The sequence below is a fragment of the Hypanus sabinus genome, chromosome 2, assembly GCF_030144855.1.
Source record: "Hypanus sabinus isolate sHypSab1 chromosome 2, sHypSab1.hap1, whole genome shotgun sequence".
NCBI lineage: Eukaryota > Metazoa > Chordata > Chondrichthyes > Myliobatiformes > Dasyatidae > Hypanus > Hypanus sabinus.
In genome coordinates, this window is record NC_082707.1 from 96,228,100 (window position 1) to 96,245,939 (window position 17,840).

The 17,840-nt window shown below is 44.0% G+C and overlaps 1 protein-coding gene across 3 annotated transcripts in view; it reads right to left on the minus strand.

The window, feature by feature from the left end:
• Positions 1-16,028, minus strand: part of henmt1 (HEN methyltransferase 1) — a 46,496-nt gene extending 30,468 nt beyond the window's left edge. Inside the window, exons 1-4 of one of the 3 annotated variants that reach the window (XM_059950765.1) lie at positions 15,265-16,028; positions 14,414-14,532; positions 8,647-8,759; positions 1,818-1,952 (exon numbers count right to left, since the gene is read on the minus strand). In XM_059950765.1, the coding sequence (XP_059806748.1) occupies positions 1,818-1,952; positions 8,647-8,759; positions 14,414-14,509 (344 nt within the window). In that variant the 5' untranslated portion in view covers positions 14,510-14,532; positions 15,265-16,028. Of the gene's footprint in view, positions 1-1,817; positions 1,953-8,646; positions 8,760-14,413; positions 14,536-15,069; positions 15,184-15,264 lie in introns of those variants that run through there. The other 2 variants (XM_059950748.1, XM_059950756.1) reach the window with 2 other exon arrangements.
• Between the last annotated feature and the right edge of the window lie 1,812 nt (positions 16,029-17,840).

Genomic DNA, 17,840 nt, shown 5'->3' on the forward strand with positions numbered 1-17,840 from the left:
TGTTGAAAGATTGGAGCGACTGGGCTTGTATACACTGATATTTAGAAGGATGAGAGGGGATTTGATTGAAACATATAAGATTACTAAGGGATTGGACACGCTGGAGGCAGGAAGCATGTTCCTGCTGATGGGTGAGTCCAGAACTAGAGGCCACAGTTTAAGAATAAGGGGTAGGCCATTTAGAACAGAGATGCGGAAAAACTTTTTCACCCAGAGAGTGGTGGATATGTGGAATGCTCTGCCCCAGAAGGCAGTGGAGGCCAAGTCTCTGGATGCTTTCAAGAGAGAGTTAGATAGAGCTCTTATAGATAGTGGGGTCAAGGGATATGGGGAGAGGGCAGGAACGGGGTACTGATTGTGTATGATCAGCCATGATCACAGTGAATGGCAGTGCTGGCTAGAAGGGCCGAATGGCCTACTCCTGCACCTACTGTCTATTGTATGTTCCTCAAAGACAGACTAATATTGACAATACTCAGTCACATCATTTCTAATGTCTCAGGCCTGTTTTTACATAGCTCACTCAATGTCTATAAACACACAAGGCTCTTTAAATTAAGATCCAATGCCCCACTGCATTCTGGACATTATTACATGTCCACCACTTCCTTCAGCACATCTGCATGTTGCCCTTCAACATATCTGCGTGTACGTGATCATGTCAAAACTTTCGGCATTTCTGCAGAGTCAGTTTAGCTAACTGTCATATAGACCAGGGTGCAATGAAAGTTCTTGCTCATTGGAGCTCACAGAGTAAACATTAGAATGGTAATAACAAATACAAGAGTAACAATGCAAAATAAAGGTATTGCACCAAGTACAATGGTGCAAACTGAAGTGCTAAAGTGACAATAACAGAATAACTGAGAGGTAGAATTAAAAGTGTAAGAACATGGCAGCACCACTAGTGATGCAAAGGAAGCGACTGGTGTGTCACCAAAGACACTCGCAAATTTCTACAGATGTACCATGGAGAGCATTTTAACTTGTTGCATCACCATTCAGTATGGGGGGGGAGGGGTCTACTGCACAGGATCAAAATGAGCTGCATAGCATTGCAAACTGAGTCAGCTCCATCATGGGCAAAGGCCTCAGTGATATCCAGGACATCCTCATGGAGTGATGCTTCAAAAAGACAGTGTCCATCAAGGACCCCATCACTCAGGTCATGCTGGACTCACTGCTGGAGAATTAAGCAACACACGATTCCAAATAAACAAAGGGAATCCTGGCTCTTTTCTCAATTCGTTTTCGTTGTTTATGAGTTGTCTGAAATAATTGGCTGCCCCGATTAACTGATGGACCAATTAACTGAAATTTACTGAATTTCTGCCCGAGTTCGTCCAAGTGCATGCAAAGAAGCTTGAGTTTCATTGCTTCTCTAGCTTTGCCATTGGTGTTAAAATTGGTAGAAGTTCAAATTAGTCCAGTTAGGTTTTCCTTCATTACAGCTAGGTTCCAGGGATCAGTTTCACCATAGCTGCAGCATAAAATGGATTGCAGTAGAATGGCCATTCGTGTTTTGATCCATGTCGCCAAAATGTCATGTATGCGCAAAGTAAGAATGACAACAGAGCAGTATGATGAACCATTTTTACTGAGTCATATTAGTAACAGCACAGGCTGTGCAATTTGTAGTGTGGGAGATATGAATTGGGCCTGTCACAACAAAAAGACATACACTTGAAAGCCCATATCCAGAAGAGAGTGCCTCCTGCACATAGGAGGCCCCAATCAATTCACCATGTGAGAAATCAGCTGGATACTCACTCACCACATTCTCGCAATCAATCTGATATGGTAAAGTAAGTACTTACAATTCAATGCAGGAGACAAAGTCACAATCCAGCATGCGAGGATCCTTCACAGCAATGGACCCCTGGTACAGTCTCACTGTCAGTGGAGCGGGCTGGGGGTGGAGGTAAGCATAGGGCAAGGGCGAGAGGCGATACCTGGTAGGAGTGAAAACCTCATTTCAATATCTGCACTGGTACTAAAATAGCAAAGATCAAATGGAAAAGCCCGTTGTAACAAATATTTATTGAAAAACTCAGTTAATCTTTAGAGATTCCCTAGACGAGAACCCTGTACTTCATTCACTTCCCCATCTTTCCTTCATATTGTTTGTGCCCAAAGTTCTAACTTGATTAAGCTCAACGTTGGATCAAGACAGAAAATTCCACCAATACTTCACAATCAATTCTAAATAGCCTACTCTCCAAATCGAGGCTGTTATGGACTCACCAGCCATCAGGGACATGTCCCTTATACTTAATTTCCATACTTCTGTTAGAATTTTCTACTTTTTGATGAGATCCTATTCTATTATTCAATATTCTATGAAGAGGAGTCCAACCAGTCCAATCTGTACACAGGTCCCACCTGGTAAATCCCTCATCCTACATGGCAAGAACTTAATTCTTCAGGTAAGATCAGACAGCCAATGCACACCTGACCCACCTCCCTATCCACCCACAGACACACACCAACTCCTCCTCCCATATACGAGACATCTCTGCCCCCCTACATCCTATGCACTATCGATCTCATCACCCAAACCCAACCTCATCACTCCTACACACACATGCACACATTTAAATCCCACCCCACCACAGCTTTGTATCATTTATAAACTTCAAAATTTACAGCAAGTTACATTTCAGATATTGAAAGGCCTAGATGGAGTGAATGCGGAGAGGATGTTTCCTTTTGTGGGAGAGTCTAGGACGAGAGTAGAATAGAAGGATGGAAGGATGTCCCTTTAGAACAGAGATGAGGAGGAATTTATTTAGCCAGAGGATGATGAATCTGTGGAATTAATTGCCATACACAGATGCGGAGGCCAAGTCATTTGATATATATATAAATCGAAAGTTGAGGGATTCATATAAGGTAGCAAAAGTGAGTGGGAAGTTGGATGACTGGGAAGCTTCTAAAATCCAACAGAAGGCAATTTAAAAAAAACTAGAAGCAAGGAAAAGATGAAATATGAGGGCAAACCAACTAATAATATAGAGCAGAATACTAAAAGTTTTCTCAATTATATACAGAGTAAAAGGGAGGTGAGAGTTGATATTGGACCGCTGGAAAATAATGTTGGTGAAGTAGCAATAGGTGACAAAGAAATGGCAGATGAAGTTAATGGGTACTTTACATCAGTCTTCACTGTAGAAGATGCAAGCATTGTGCCAGAGGTCCTTGATTGTCAGAGAGCAGGAGTGAGTGAGTGTCATTGCTACTACAAATGAAAAAGTGCAAGGCAAGCTCAAAGATCTTAAGGTTGAACATATGGACTATATCCCAGAGTCCTGAGAGAGGTTGCTGAAGAAATAATGGATGCACTAATGATCTTTCATGAATCACTTGATTCTGGCACGGTCCCGAAAGACTGGAAAATTGCAAATGTCACTCCATTCTTTAAGAAGGGAGGAAGACAAAAGGAAGGAAATTATAGGCTGGTTTGCCTAACCTCAGTGGTTTGAAAAGTGTTAAGTCTATTATCAAGGATGAGGTAAAAAATCAGGAGGGTTTCTATAAAGGGAAATTTTGCTGACAAATCTGTTAAGAGTGGTTCGAGGAATAACAAGCCGTCGGGGGGGGGGGGCAGGGCAAAGGAGAAGTGGTGCATGTCATTTATTTGGATTTTCAGAAGGCATTTGATAAGGTGCCACACAAGGCTGCTTAACAAGATAAAATCCTACAGCATTACAGGCAAGACTGGCATGGATAGAAGAGGCAGTGAGTGGCAATAAAGGGGGTCCTTTCAGGTTGGCTGCCAGTGACAAGTGGTGTCCCTCAGGGGTCAGTATTGGGACTGCTACTTTTCACATTGTCAATGATTTAGATAATGAAACTGATGGATTGTAACAAATTTTGCAAATGTTACAAAGATAGGCGGAGGGGTAGGTAGTGCTGAGGAAGCAATGTGATTGCGGCAAACTGGAAAAATGGGGGAAGTGGCAGATGGAATACAGTGTTGGAAAATGTATGATACTACATTTTGGTAAAAGGAATCGACATGGTAGGAACAAAGACAATTGATCTGTCTGCTTCCACTGTCCTTGATCCATTTGAGTATGACATTTCCTTCCATGTTTTAAATGCACCATGGTCAATACTTTTATCTAAATAGGGAGAAAATGCAAACACCAGAGGTGCTAAGGGACACAAGAGTCCTCGTGCAAGATTCCCATAAGATTAATTTACAGGTTGAGTCTAGTTAAAAAAGGGAAATGCAATGGTGGCATTTCAAGGGGAATAGAATATAAAAGCAAGGAGAAATGCTGAGGCTTTATAAGGCACTAGTCAGGCCGTACTTGGAATATTGTCAACGGCTTTGGGCCTGATATCTCAGAAAAGATGTGTTGTCATTGAAGAGGGTCCAGGGTGGTTCATGAGGATGATTCTGGGAATGAAGGGGTTAACATATGAGGAGCACTGGCAGCTTTGGGCCTGCCTGTACTCACTTGAACCTAGAAGAATATTGGGGGGTGGAGGGGGGAGGAAATCTCATTGAAACCTACCAAATTTTGAAAGGACTAGATAAGGTGGATGTGGAGAAGATGTTTCCTGTGGTGGAGGCATGCAGAACTAGAGGGCACAGCCTCAAAATTGAGGGGCAACCTTTTAGAACAGAGGTAAGGAGGAATTTTTTTTTAAGCCGGAGAGTAGTGACTCTGTGGAATGCTCTGCCACAGACTGCAGTGGAGGCCAATTTTGTACAAATATTTAAGGAACAAGTTGATCGTTTCCTGATTGATCAGAGCTCCAAAGGTTATGGCAAGAAGGCAGGTGTATGGGATTGAGTGGGATCCAGGATCAACTATGATGGAGTGGCGAAGCAGACTCAATGGGCTAAGTGGCCTAATTCTGCTCTATGTCTTATGGTCTTCACTCAACCCTTTCTCTAGGAACTTTGTGAATAGATGGAGCCCGATACAGAGCCCTGTAGCATCACACGTCACTCGTATACTGGTTCTTTTTCCTGTCGTCTACCATCTCAGACTGTTTTGCAGAACACTGATCCACAGTGGTCACCGTGGACAGGTTAAAATGGTGTTGACAGAGGCAGGATGGCTCAAAGGGCCTGTCCCACACTGCATTGCTAAATAAATAAAGTATGTTAACTGGATGCTATAAATTGCCCCTAGCATGTAGATTAGCGGTAGAATCTGAGGTGCGTGATCAGTTTAAGGAGAGTAAAATATAATCATTGTCATATTAGCTTAACGATTGACAATCAGCACGGAATTGGTAAACCAAACTGAACATCTCCACACTGTAAACACGAGGAAATCTGCAGATGCTGGAAATTCAAACAACAACACACACAAAATGCTGGTGGAACACAGCAGGCTAGGCAGCATCTATAGGGAGAAGCACTGTAGACATTTTGGGCCGAGACCCTTCGTCAGGACTAACCGAAAGGAAAGATAGTAAGAGATTTGAAAGTAGTGGGGGGGGAAGGGGAAATGAGAAATGATAGGAGAAGACCGGAGAGAGTGGGATGAAGTTAAGAGCTGGAAAGGTGATTGGCGAAAGTGATACAGAGCTGGAGAAGGGAAAGGATCATGGGACGGGAGGCCTCAGGAGAAAGAAGGGGGGGGCACCAGAGGGAGATGGAGAACAGGCAAACAACTAAGTATGTCAGGGATGGGGTAAGAAGGGGAGGAGGGGCATTAACGGAAGTTAGAGAAGTCAATGTCATGCCATCAGGTTGGAGGCTACCCAGCAGGTGTATAAGGTGTTGTTCCTCCAACCTGAGTTTGGATTCATTTTGACAGTAGAGGAGGCCATGGATAGACATATCAGAATGGGAATGGGATGTGGAATTAAAATGTGTGGCCACTGGGAAATCCTGCTTTCTCTGGCGGACCGAGCGTAGGTGTTCAGCAAAACGGTCTCCCAGTCTGCGTCAGGTTTCACCAATATATAAAAGGTCACACCAGGAGCACCGGACGCAGTATACCACACCAGCCGACTCACAGGTGAAGTGTCGCCTCACCTGAAAGGACTGTCTGGGGCCCTGAATGGTGGTGACAGAGGAAGTGTAAGGGCAGGTGTAGCACTTGTTCCGCTTACAAGGATAACACCCAGGAGGGAGATCGGTGGGAAGGGATGGGAGGGACGAGTGGATAAGGGAGTCGCGTAGAGAGCGATCCCTGTGGAAAGCGGGGGGGATGGAAAAATGTGTTTGGTAGTGGGATCATTGGAGGTGGTGGAAATTACAGAAAATTATACGTTGGACCTGAAGGCTGGTGAGGTGGTAGGTAAGGTCAAGGGGAACCCTATCCCGAGTGGGGTGGCAGGTGGATGGGGTGAGGGCAGATGTGTGGGAAATGGGAGAGATGCGTTTGAGAGCAGAGTTGATGGTGGACGAAGGGAAGCCCCTTTGTTTAAAAAAGACATCTCCTTCGTCCTGGAATGAAAAGCGGAGAGGCGGAGACGGAGGAATTGTGAGATGGGGATAGCCTTTTTGCAAGAGACAGGGTGGGAAGAGGAATAGTCCAGATAGCTGTAAGAGTCTGTAGGCTTATGGTAGATATCAGTAGATAGGCAGTCTCCAGAGATGGAGACAGAAAGATCAAGAAAGGGGAGGGAGGTGTCGGAAATGAACCAGGTAAATTTGAGGGCAGGGTGAAAGTTGGAGGCAAAGTTAATGAAGTCGACGAGCTCAGCATGTGTGCAGGAGGCAGCGCCAATGCAGTCGTCGATGTAGCAAAGGAAAAGAGGGGGATGGATACCGGTATAGACTTGGAACATGGACTCTGCCACAAAGCCAACAAAACGGCAGGCATAACTGGGACCCATACGGGTGCCCATGGCTACACCCTTGGTTTGGAGGAAGTGGGAGGAGCCAAAGGAGAAATTATTGAGAGTAAGAACTAATTCCGCAAGACGGAGGAGAGTGGTGGTAGAGGGGAATTGGTTAGGTCTGGAATCCCAAAAAAAGCGAAGAGCTTTGAGACCATCTCGGTGGGGGATGGAGGTATATAGGGACTGGACGTCCATGGTGAAAATAAGACGGTGGGGGCCAGGGAACTTAAAATCATTGAAAAAATTCAAAGCATGAGAAGTGTCACGAACATAGGTGGGAAGAGATTGAACAAGGGGGGATAAGACAGTGTCAAGGTATGCAGAAATGAGTTCAGTGGGGCAGGAGCAAGCTGAGACAGATCTACCTGGACAGGCAGGTTTGTGGATCTTGGGTAGGAGGTAGAAACGGGAAGTGCGGGGTGTGGGAACTATGAGGTTGGTGGCAGTGGATGGGAGATCCCCAGAGCTGATAAGGTTGGTGATGGTATAGGAGACAATGGCCTTGTGCTCCTTAATGGGGTCATGATCAAGGGGTAAATAAGAGGAGGTATCAGAGAGTTGTCGCTGTGCCTTGGCCAGGTAGAGGTCAGTACGCCAGACAACAACAGCTCCCACCTTATCAGCAGGTTTTATAGTGAGGTTGGAATTGGAGCGGAGGGAGCGGAGAGCAGAGCGTTTGGAAGGAGTGAGGTTGGAATTGGAACAGGGTGTGGAACAGGGTCACACAGTGACTCTCTAATTAGCAGAGACTTTGCACAGATGGTCGGTGGTAAGAGTGGGCTCTCTCACCTCTGCCCCTCGACACAGGTGCCACTCAGGGCTGTATACTTAACCCCCTCCTTTACCCTGTACACCCATAACTGTGTTGCCACCCACAGCTCCAATCTGCTAATTAAATTTGCTGACGACTCTGCACTGATTGGCCTAATCTCAAATAATAATGAGGCAGCCTACAGAGAAGTCGTCATCACCCTGACACTGTGGTTTCAAGAAAACAAGATCTCTCTCAATGTCACAAAAACAAAGGAGCTAGTTGTAGACTACAGGAGGAATGAAGACAGGCTAGTCCCTATTGACATCAATGGATCTGAGCTTGAGAGGGTGAGCAGCTTTAAATTCCTCGGCATAAACATCACTGAGGATCTCACATGGTCTGTACATGTCAGCTGTATGGTGAAAAGGGCACAACAACACCTCTTACACCTCAGAGGGTTGAAGAAGTTTGATATGGGCCCCCAAATCCTAGGAACTTTCTTACAGGGGCACAATTGAGAGCATACTGGCTACATCACTGCCAGGTGTGGGAACTGTACTTCCCTCAATTGCAAGACTCTGCAGAGAGTGGTGCGGACAGCCCAGCGCATCTGTAAGTGTGAACTTCCCACTATTCAGGACATTTACAAAGACAGGTGTGTAAAAAGGGCCGTAGGATCATTGGGGACCCAAGTCACCCCAACCACAAACTGTTCCAGCTGTTCCAGTAAACAGTACCACAGCACAAAAGCCAGGACCAAAAGGCTCTGGGACAGCTTCTTCCACCAGGCCATCAGACTGGTTAATTCATGCTGACACAACTGTATTTCGATGCTATATTGACTATCCTGTTGTACATATTATAAATTGCATATTCCACATTTAGACGGAGATGTAATGTAAAGATTTTTACTCCTCATGTATATGAAGGATGTAAGTAATAAAGTCAATTCAATTCACTGGTGGAAACATCTCAACATCTACTCTGCAATGTCCCCTCAGGATCCTACAGCTTCAATATATGTCCCACATCTCTGGACAGGGAACTATGAAGAGCATTTATTTAAAATAAATTACATGTTTTCCTTCAGAAGTTCCAAGTCAATGTCCACTCCAATAAGATCTTCAATGCAACTGCAGAACTTTAAGCGGGACAGCAGTGTGCACTGTGCACAGCCCAAATCTGCCACCTGCAAACAGGTAAAAGCACTATCATCAATCAATTTAAAGAAAATAAACCCTCATATTACTTCACCTTACAATCCCAGAGGACAGAAGTAATCCTTTTGATTTCTGTTTGTTACATTACTGATACCATACAAGTGTATGCTTTTGTTACAAATGCCATATATTCTTCTGAGAGTCTCACTGTTGCAAGAGTAGCTGCTGCCTACCACAGAAGGACAAGTAGAGCCACTGCTGCAGAGACCCAGGTTCAATCCTGGCCTCGGGCATTGTCTGTGTGGAGTCTGTGACCACATAGGTTCCTCCAGCTCCCTCCCACATTCATAGGTGTGGGGGTAGGTAGGCTAATTTGTTGCTGTAAATTGCCCTTATCTGTAGGTGAGTGGTGGAATTGGGGTAGAGGTGTTGGAAATGTGTGGAGAGTAAAGTGAAATTAATGCTTAGACTGGTATAAATAGATGATTAATAACCAGTTTGGGGACAGCAGGCAGAAGGGCCTGTTTCCAGGCTCTATCTCCCTTTAGAGACTCTCCCACTAGTGGAAACGCCTCAACATCTACCCTATCATACACCTTAACAATCTTGCAGTTTCAAGAAGGCCATCTGATCAGTCTGTCAACACTAAAATATTCCACCACAACATCATCCTGTGGAATCTTCCCCTGCATCCTCTGCAGTAGACATGCTGAATGAAAAGATTTTTTTTTTAAACTGGAAATCTGAATTAATGTTTCCCCTATAATGTGGAAACCAAATTTTTTAAAAAAATCACACAGTACTGCAACTGTGACCTAACCAATGTTTTATGTTTCAGGACATTGGACAGTATCAGAAAGAGTGCTCCTTGTTAGATACAGAGGACAACCATTTCATTTAGCAATTATACAGGTATATGCACCAACAACATTTGGAACAAAAGAGGATATAGATAAATTCTATGAAGAGCTTGAACAAGCAAAGAATGGATGCAAATCTCAAGATATTGTTATTGTCATGGGAGATCTAAATGCTAAAGTAGGACAAGGTGCTGATGGAAATACCACAGGAAAATTCGGACTAGGGAAAAGAAATGAAAAAGGCAAGAAATGGGTAAAACGGTGCAAGATGAATAATCAGGTCATTATGAATTCCTATTACTGATCCAAAAAGGTTACATCAACAAATCAAGAATATCACTGGTAAAATGCTCCTCTGTTCTTCAGGTGGATGTTTGAAAGCAAAGGACGGTACCATTATTGTGGAAAAAGTTGAGATTATGAAGAGACGGACTGAGTATATTCAGGAATTGTTTGAAGATGATCGAGGCAAAAAAACAGAAATTAAGAATATTGAGCCCTTGAAGATTATGGAATTGAAAAACATTGATTTAATCAATGGCATTTATGAGTCTGGAATAATACCAGAAGAGATGAAAAAAATCAGTATTTATTACTCTTCCTAAGAAACCTGGAGCAACAGAATGTGAATTACATAGGACCATAAGTTTAATGAGTCATATCACCAAGATACTTCTAAGAATTTTGATGACAAGAGCTAAAAGTAAGATACAAGCTGAAACAGGTAAAGAACAATGTGGTTTTGTGAAAGACAAAGGTACAAGAAACATGATATTGATGTTAAGGATACTATCAGAATGAGCTATTCAAGTGCAAAAAGATTTGTTTGTTTGCTTGTTTTATCGACTACACAAAAGCATTTGATAAAGTGAAGCACAATAAGTTATTTGAAATATTACAGGCTACCTGTGCTCACAAATTCCATTTAAAAGCTTATGAGACTATCAGAACTTTTTTTTTTATTCCTCTCATTGTCCTCCCCAACTTGCTCCGTGACCTAAACTATCTTCTCTTTCTTAATTCTGATAAGGATCTTTGACCCAAAGCAGTAAGTTTTCTTACCACAAATATCTGACCTACTGAGTGTTTCTAGCATTTTCTGCATTTAGTTCAGATTTCCCATTTATACAGTTTTAAGCTTTTCATTCAGCATACTCCAAGCATGCTCCTGCTATTCACAATATGCGTCAATGATTCGGATGAGGGAACTGCAAAATACTTTGAAGGTTACAGACAATCAAAAACGTAGCTTTTTGAGGAAGATTCAGGAGGCCAAGATGGTTCAGACAAATTGGCTAAGTATATAAAAACAAGTACACAGTGGATAGATGCAAGCATATCCAATTCAGAACAGAAAACAAAGAGGAGATGTGTTATTTACTGTGTTAGATCAGGAAGTGTTGATGTGCTAGAAGACTTGTGTGTCATTGTATACCAACTACTGAAAACACACAAGCAGGTCCAATGAGCAGTTAACAAGGAGTACTACCACATGAAAGCAGCATACATCATTAAGGACCCCCATCATCCAAGTCACGTTCGCTTCTTGCTGTTGCCATCAAGGAGATACAGAAGCCTCAGGTCCCTCACCACCAGGTTTAAGAACAGTTATTATCTTTAAACAATCAAGCTCCTGAATCAGCATGGATAACTCCACTCATCTCAACTCTAAACCTATGGATTCAATTTCAAGGACTCTCTAACTTGTGTTCTCATCATTACTTATTTTTTGTATTTACATAGTTTGTCTTCTTTTGCACATTGGCTGTTTGTCAGCCTTTGTATGTAGGTTTTTCATTGAATCTATTCTACTTCTTTGTCCTGTGAATGTCAGCAATATACACACACTTTTAACAAATTTACTTTGAACTTTGAGTAAGTAAGTAGAACATTGGGCTTCATTGCAAGAGGACTCAAGTTCAGGAGCCAGGATGTTTTGTTACAATAGTAGAGAGCCTTGATGAAATACCTTAACATATGAAGAGCAATGGACAGCTGTGGGCTTGTACTTGATAGAGTTCAGAGGGATGGGAGTATCTCATTGAAAGGCCTGGATTGAGTGGATGTGAAAAAGATGTTTCCATTAGTAGGAGAGTCTAGGACCCAAGGGTACTGCCTCAGAATAAAGAGACGGAAATTCTTCAGCTAGAGGGTGATGGTTCTGTGGAGGCCAAGTCATTAGATGTATTTAAGGCAAACCTCAGGGGCTCTTCATGAGAGAGGGTAAAGGGTTATGAGGTGAAAGTGGGAGAATGGGACTGAGAGGGGAAGAAAAAGCACCATAATTGCACGATGGACTGAATGGCCTAATTCTGCTCCTATATCTCCTGATCTTATGGTCTACTTTTGTATCAGCATATTGATCTGACCTAAACTCTTCCACATTATTCAGTGTCACCTCCATTGCGATAACAACCTACCTGTTCTTTCAAAACCAGAGTGTTAGAGATTGCCTTTATGCACTAAAGGTATGATCGGGTCCACTAGGGCTGTATCTACTAGACAAATGAGAGGGATCTCATTGAAATTTCAGAAGCTATGGCAGGGCTGGACAGACTGGATGTAATAAAGACCTAACTGAGCGTCTATAATGAAGGTACACCAGTTTGGGCAAGAGATTTAGGTCTTAGATGAGAAGAGTTGAGGCAGTCAGTAATAGATTCAAAGTCACAGACTGATTTCCCAATTTAAGAAAAAGCATTCAGGAATAGAGACCACACTAATATGGTGGCTCTGCTCTTCCTCACGACACAGAAGTCCGACAATCTGTACCACTATAATAGAGTATCTCAGCCCACTAATATTTCCTGTAACCTATTGTCTTCCCCTCATTCCATTTAGCCCCATCCCCAACCTCAATATTCTACCACTTGCCTACACACTGGGGTCAATGTACAGTGGTCAGTTAATCTACCAACCTGTACGACATTAGGATGGGGGAGAAAACTGGACCACCTGGGGTAAACCCATACACCTGCGGGGAGAACAGACAAACTCCACAAAGCAAATGCCGGAGGTCGGGACTGCAACCAGCTCTCTGAATCAGTGAAGTAGCAGCTTTATCGGTGGTGGCACCTCACCACTCAAGATGATTGCATTCTTGTTCCTGTTTTGGGTTAAATGATCAGTGTTAAACAATAGAGAAGGGTTGATGGTTGAATGGTCTTTTCTTGTCCTACTTTCCACGTTTCTACCTGAAGATGGCTGAGTTTGTCAGAGTATCACAGTGAACAACCATAGTGCCATTTGTAGAGAGTGAACACTGTAGCCACCCTGTCCGAGTGGAGGAGGAAGGGCGCACTCAGTGTGGTGGATGGGATATCACTCAAGAGGCTGCTTTGTCCAAGATGGTGTCAAGCTGTTTGAGATTTGTTGGACTTGCACTCATCCAGGCAGATGGAGAGTGTTCCATCACACCCCTGACCTGTAGATGGGGGAAAGGTTTTGAGGTGTCAAGAGTGTTATTCAATCCACAATCCCCAACCTCTGAGCCACTCCTGTAGCCACAGGATTTACCTAGCTGGTTCATATTCTGGTCAATGGTGACTCCTACGATGTCAACAACAATGTCACTGAATTTCAGATGTTAGATTTATTTAAAGATGTCAACAAAATAGAGAGAGTACAGAGGAGATTTACTAGAATGTTACCTGGGTTTCAGCACCTAAGTTACAGAGAAAGGTTAAACAAGTTAGGTCTTTATTCTATGGGGTGTAGAAGGTTGAGGGGGGACGATAGAGGTATTTAAAATTATGAGGGGAATAGATAAGAGTTGACAAGAATAGACTTTTTCCATTGAGAGTAGGGGAGATTCAAACAAGAGGACATGAGTTGAGAGTTCAGGGGCAAAAGTTTAGGGGGGGGAACTTCTTTACTCAGAGAGTGGTAGCTGTGCGGAATGAGCTTCCAGTAGAAGTGGTACAGGCAGGTTCGATATTGGCATTTAAAGTAAAATTGGATAGGTATATGGACAGGAAAGGAATGGAGGGTTATGGGCTGAGTGCAGGTTGGTGGGACTAGGTGAGAGTAAGCGTTCAGCATGGACTAGAAGGGCTAAGATGGCCTGTTTCTGTGCTGTAATTGTTATATGATTATATTTAACAATTTTGCAGATTACTTATGGGATCTAGAAATGTCAATACACAGAATGAATCCAGTTGTAATAAAACGGTTAAATTGTTGGATTTGTCTGGCACTTGTGTAGTTTCAATATTGCTTACCACTTTACAACTTTAGCCTCTGGAGTAACAATGAGACCATAAGATATAGGAGTAGAGTTAGGCCATTTGGCCCATCACATCTGCTCCACCATTTCATCATGGCCAATCCAATTTTCCACTCAGCCCCGATCTCCAGCCTTCTCCCCATATCCCTTCATGCCCCAACCAATCAAGAATCTCATCAACCTCTGCCTTAAATATAAATAAAGACTTGGCCTTCACAGCTGCCTGTGGCAAAGAATATCAGCCAGAAGGAGTTGCTCACGTCTGAAGTTTGTGTCTTGCTTCAAGCAGGCAGGGCTGCTTCACTTGCTGAGAGGTTGTCCTCATGTGAATATCCTTTGTTCCAACCGAATAAATTCAGTGCCATGACAATTCCATAAAGTTTAGCCTGTTATAGCCAGCAACTTACACTTTGCAACTAGGGAGAAATACTGACTTGCAATTGTTGAAATGAATTGTTTCTTTTGAGTAACATATAGAATAAACAGCAACAACACACAAAATGCTGGTGGAACACAGCAGGCCAGGCAGCATCTATAGGGAGAAGCGCTGTCGACGTTTTGGGCCAGGGTCCTGACAGAATAAACTTTTTCTCCTCACCTTCTGAGCTTTACACTTCTCCACTAATTCAACAATCATCTGGTATCGCTGTTTGTAAAGTGGTGGGGAAAAGGTTAAAACCTTCACCTCCTCCATTTGCTTCAGCAGCTGTCACCAACCTGCTCAAACACAAGATCCACAAATCTCAGTTAATTCCATATAAAAGCTAAGAAAACTACTGCATACAGAGCAGCTAATTTTCCCCACATACCCATTCTGCTCCCAGATTCTGCCATTGGCTTACACACCAGGGATAATTTTACAGCGGCCAATTAACCTGACAACCCTGGCGTCTTTGGGACCGGGTACCCGAGTAAAACACGCGTGGTGGCAGGGAGAACGTGCCAACAGTACACAGGTGGCGCCCGGAGTGAGGGTATCGAAGCCGTGAGGAAAAGTTACAAAACTCCAGCAAAACGACGTCGTGGAGCAGACTCGAACTGTGCTATTTCTGCTCCTGTATTGCAGTTGGAGGAAGGCCCCAGGCGGGCTGGGGCTGGGCGGGAACCGCGGCACGGCACGGCACCGGAGCCCTGGCCGGCCACAGGATCGCGGGGTCAGCGACCTTTGTAGCTAGGCCCATAACCGCAGCTCGTGAACGGTCAGGGGCCGGGAGCGACAACCTCACTAATCCTAACGTGGAGTGTCAAAAATACCTCAAAAAAAACTTGGAACACAAACGTTAGCAGGTGGTCCGGAGCTGCCCACTGTTGTCAGAGGATTTAAATTTCAATGATGGTCAAAGCATCATTTCCGGTTGGGTGTTGGTTCGGGCCCGCGGAGGCGCTGGGGGTGGGAAGGCGTCCGTTCATTGTCACCAGTCTAATTCTTCGTCCTCCCCTGTCACCCACCCCCATCGCCTTTTCGTCTCTCTCCCCGACTTCAGTCGGTGTTCCAGCTCAGCCCAAATCCACTTGCACCTCGTCCACCGTTTGCGGTGCTCCCGACGTGGCTTCTTCTACATCCGCCATAGATTGACAGGGATCTAACCCTCAGTCCGCTGTGGCCATCCAATGCTCCCTGTTGCAGACCATTTCGACTGCCTTTCCCATCTCCTCATTGACCTGTCCATCCTGAAGCCTCGCACCTTACCTTAGCAATAAGAGGCAGCCAATGCAGACTGGAGAAGCAATGCCCCACGTTCCACCTGGGTAGTCTACAATTCAGTGCCATGATTATTGAGTTTCCCCCCACCTATTTTTGTTCTCTCCCTTTCCTGGTTTATCCACATAAAATCCACACACTTAACCCATTCCCTATCTGTCATTCACCTTCCCCTTAATGGTTTCCATTTTCACTTCCTTATCAGATTCCAACAGTTTTAGCCCATTGTGCCAGTATTTTAGTTGTAGTGCAGAGCAAACCTTACCCCAGAAAATCAGTAGCATGGCATCTGTATAGTGTCGATGTTGTGGGTCACTGTGCACTCGACCAGATGATGCACGTCAGTACACTGTTGCTGGAAGTCACACAGGCTCAGCTCATCATTGTAAAATCAGTTCCACTGCATCTTTGTAAGACTTCCTAAAGGGACTGGGTAGTTGAGGAGGAGGGGGCTGGTGTTGCAATGAGTTCCTGAGTGGGACTTTCTGATTTTGTGATGAGGTGGCCTCTGATCACCACCTACAGCAAAATAGCAGTACCTGTATATATTTGTATAATTTCACTGGCCTCTACAGTCACCAATGATCGTGCCGTCACTCCTGAGGACTCTTCTTCCTTCCCAGCACAGAGCCAACCATCACATCGATTTCACTGTAACCGTGCGCAGAGATAACCTGGGGCTTGTTTCTTTTCCTGAAATAGATACCACCTCAAGACTGGGGGAGCAAAGTCATGCGGCAATTAACATGTCTGTCTCAGGACTCCACAGAAGCAGGTTCGGTCCCGTTCTTAGGCACCACGCTGTGTGGAGTTTGCAGGCTTTTGTTGTGGATCTTGTCAGGGTGCTGCAGTTTCCTTCATCATTAAGGTATGTGGGCTGGGTGAATTGGTTGCTACTCCTTGATGATTATGGCAAACAATCAAAGGGGAGTTGAGGAAAATGTGTGAAAGACAATTGATTGCAGGAAAATAGGAAACTGATGAAAGGGGATGTGACGGATGGGATTGTTCTGCTGGGAATGGTCTGTCTTTGCTGAGGGTAGTTGTCAATTTAACATCGCTGAATACCAAGACAGGTAACAGTTTTATAGAACATAAAACAATACAGCATAGGAACTGGCCATTTGGCCCACAATGCTGTGCCAAGCCAACTAAATTAGTAATCAAATGGCTACCTAAACTCATCCTTTCTCCCTACACAATAGTTTATTGTATTCCCTCACTTCCATGTACCCACCTAAACGTTCGCCAGTCAGTCATTGCCCTTAGTGGCATACTGTCTCTCTACATTTGACTCAGACGCAACAGCTCACATTTGGCCTTGTTAAAACTATCTCCCATTTCTCTGCCCATATTTACAACTGATCTATATCCTGCTGTATTTCTTGCCAGCCTTCTACTCTATCCACAACATCACCAATCTTCATATCTTCAAACTTACTAACCCACCCATCTACATCTTCTGCCAGATCATTTATATACCTCACAAATAGCAAAGGTCCCAGTACAGATCTCTGCAGAACACTAATTACACTCCAGCTTGAACAAGTCCCTTCAACCACTACCCTGTCTTCTATGGACAAGCTAGTTCCAAATCCAAATGGCCTATTCACCCAGATCCCATGCACCTTAATATTCTGGATGAGTCTCCCTTAAGGGACGTCATCAAATGCCTTACTAAAATCCATGTAGACAACATCCACAGCTCTACTTTCAAAATCACCTTGTCAAAAACAATCAAGTTAGTAAGATATGACTTGCCCCGCACAAAGCCATACTGGCTCTCCCTAATTAGTCCATGGTCTCCAAATCCTCAAATTCTATCCTTAAGAATTCTCTCCAGCAACTTCCCTATCACTGACTTGGGATACAATGGTCTACAGTTACCAGGATTATCCTGGTTCCCTCTTTGAATTATGAAACATCAGCTACACACTTGTTGCTAGAGTGGACATGAAGATATTGGTCAAGGCCCTAGCAATCTCATTTCTTGCCTCTGACAATATCCTGCTGTATATCCCATCAGGCCCCGGGGACCTTAATGCTCTTTAAGAGACCCAAATCTACCTTCTCCTCTGCCTTTAAATAGCATATGAATACACTCAGCCCTGATCTCCCCATCCTCCACACCCTTCTCCTTTGTAAATATTGATGTAATCATTAAGGACCTCCCCACATCCTTGGCGTCCAAGCAAATGTTCCCCCCTTTATCCTTGTTATCCTCTTGCTTGTGATGCATGTATTAAATGCCTTAGGATTCTCTCCTACTTGCCAAGGCTTTTTGTGGCCTCTCGGCTTTCCTAATTCCTTTCTTGAGTTCTTT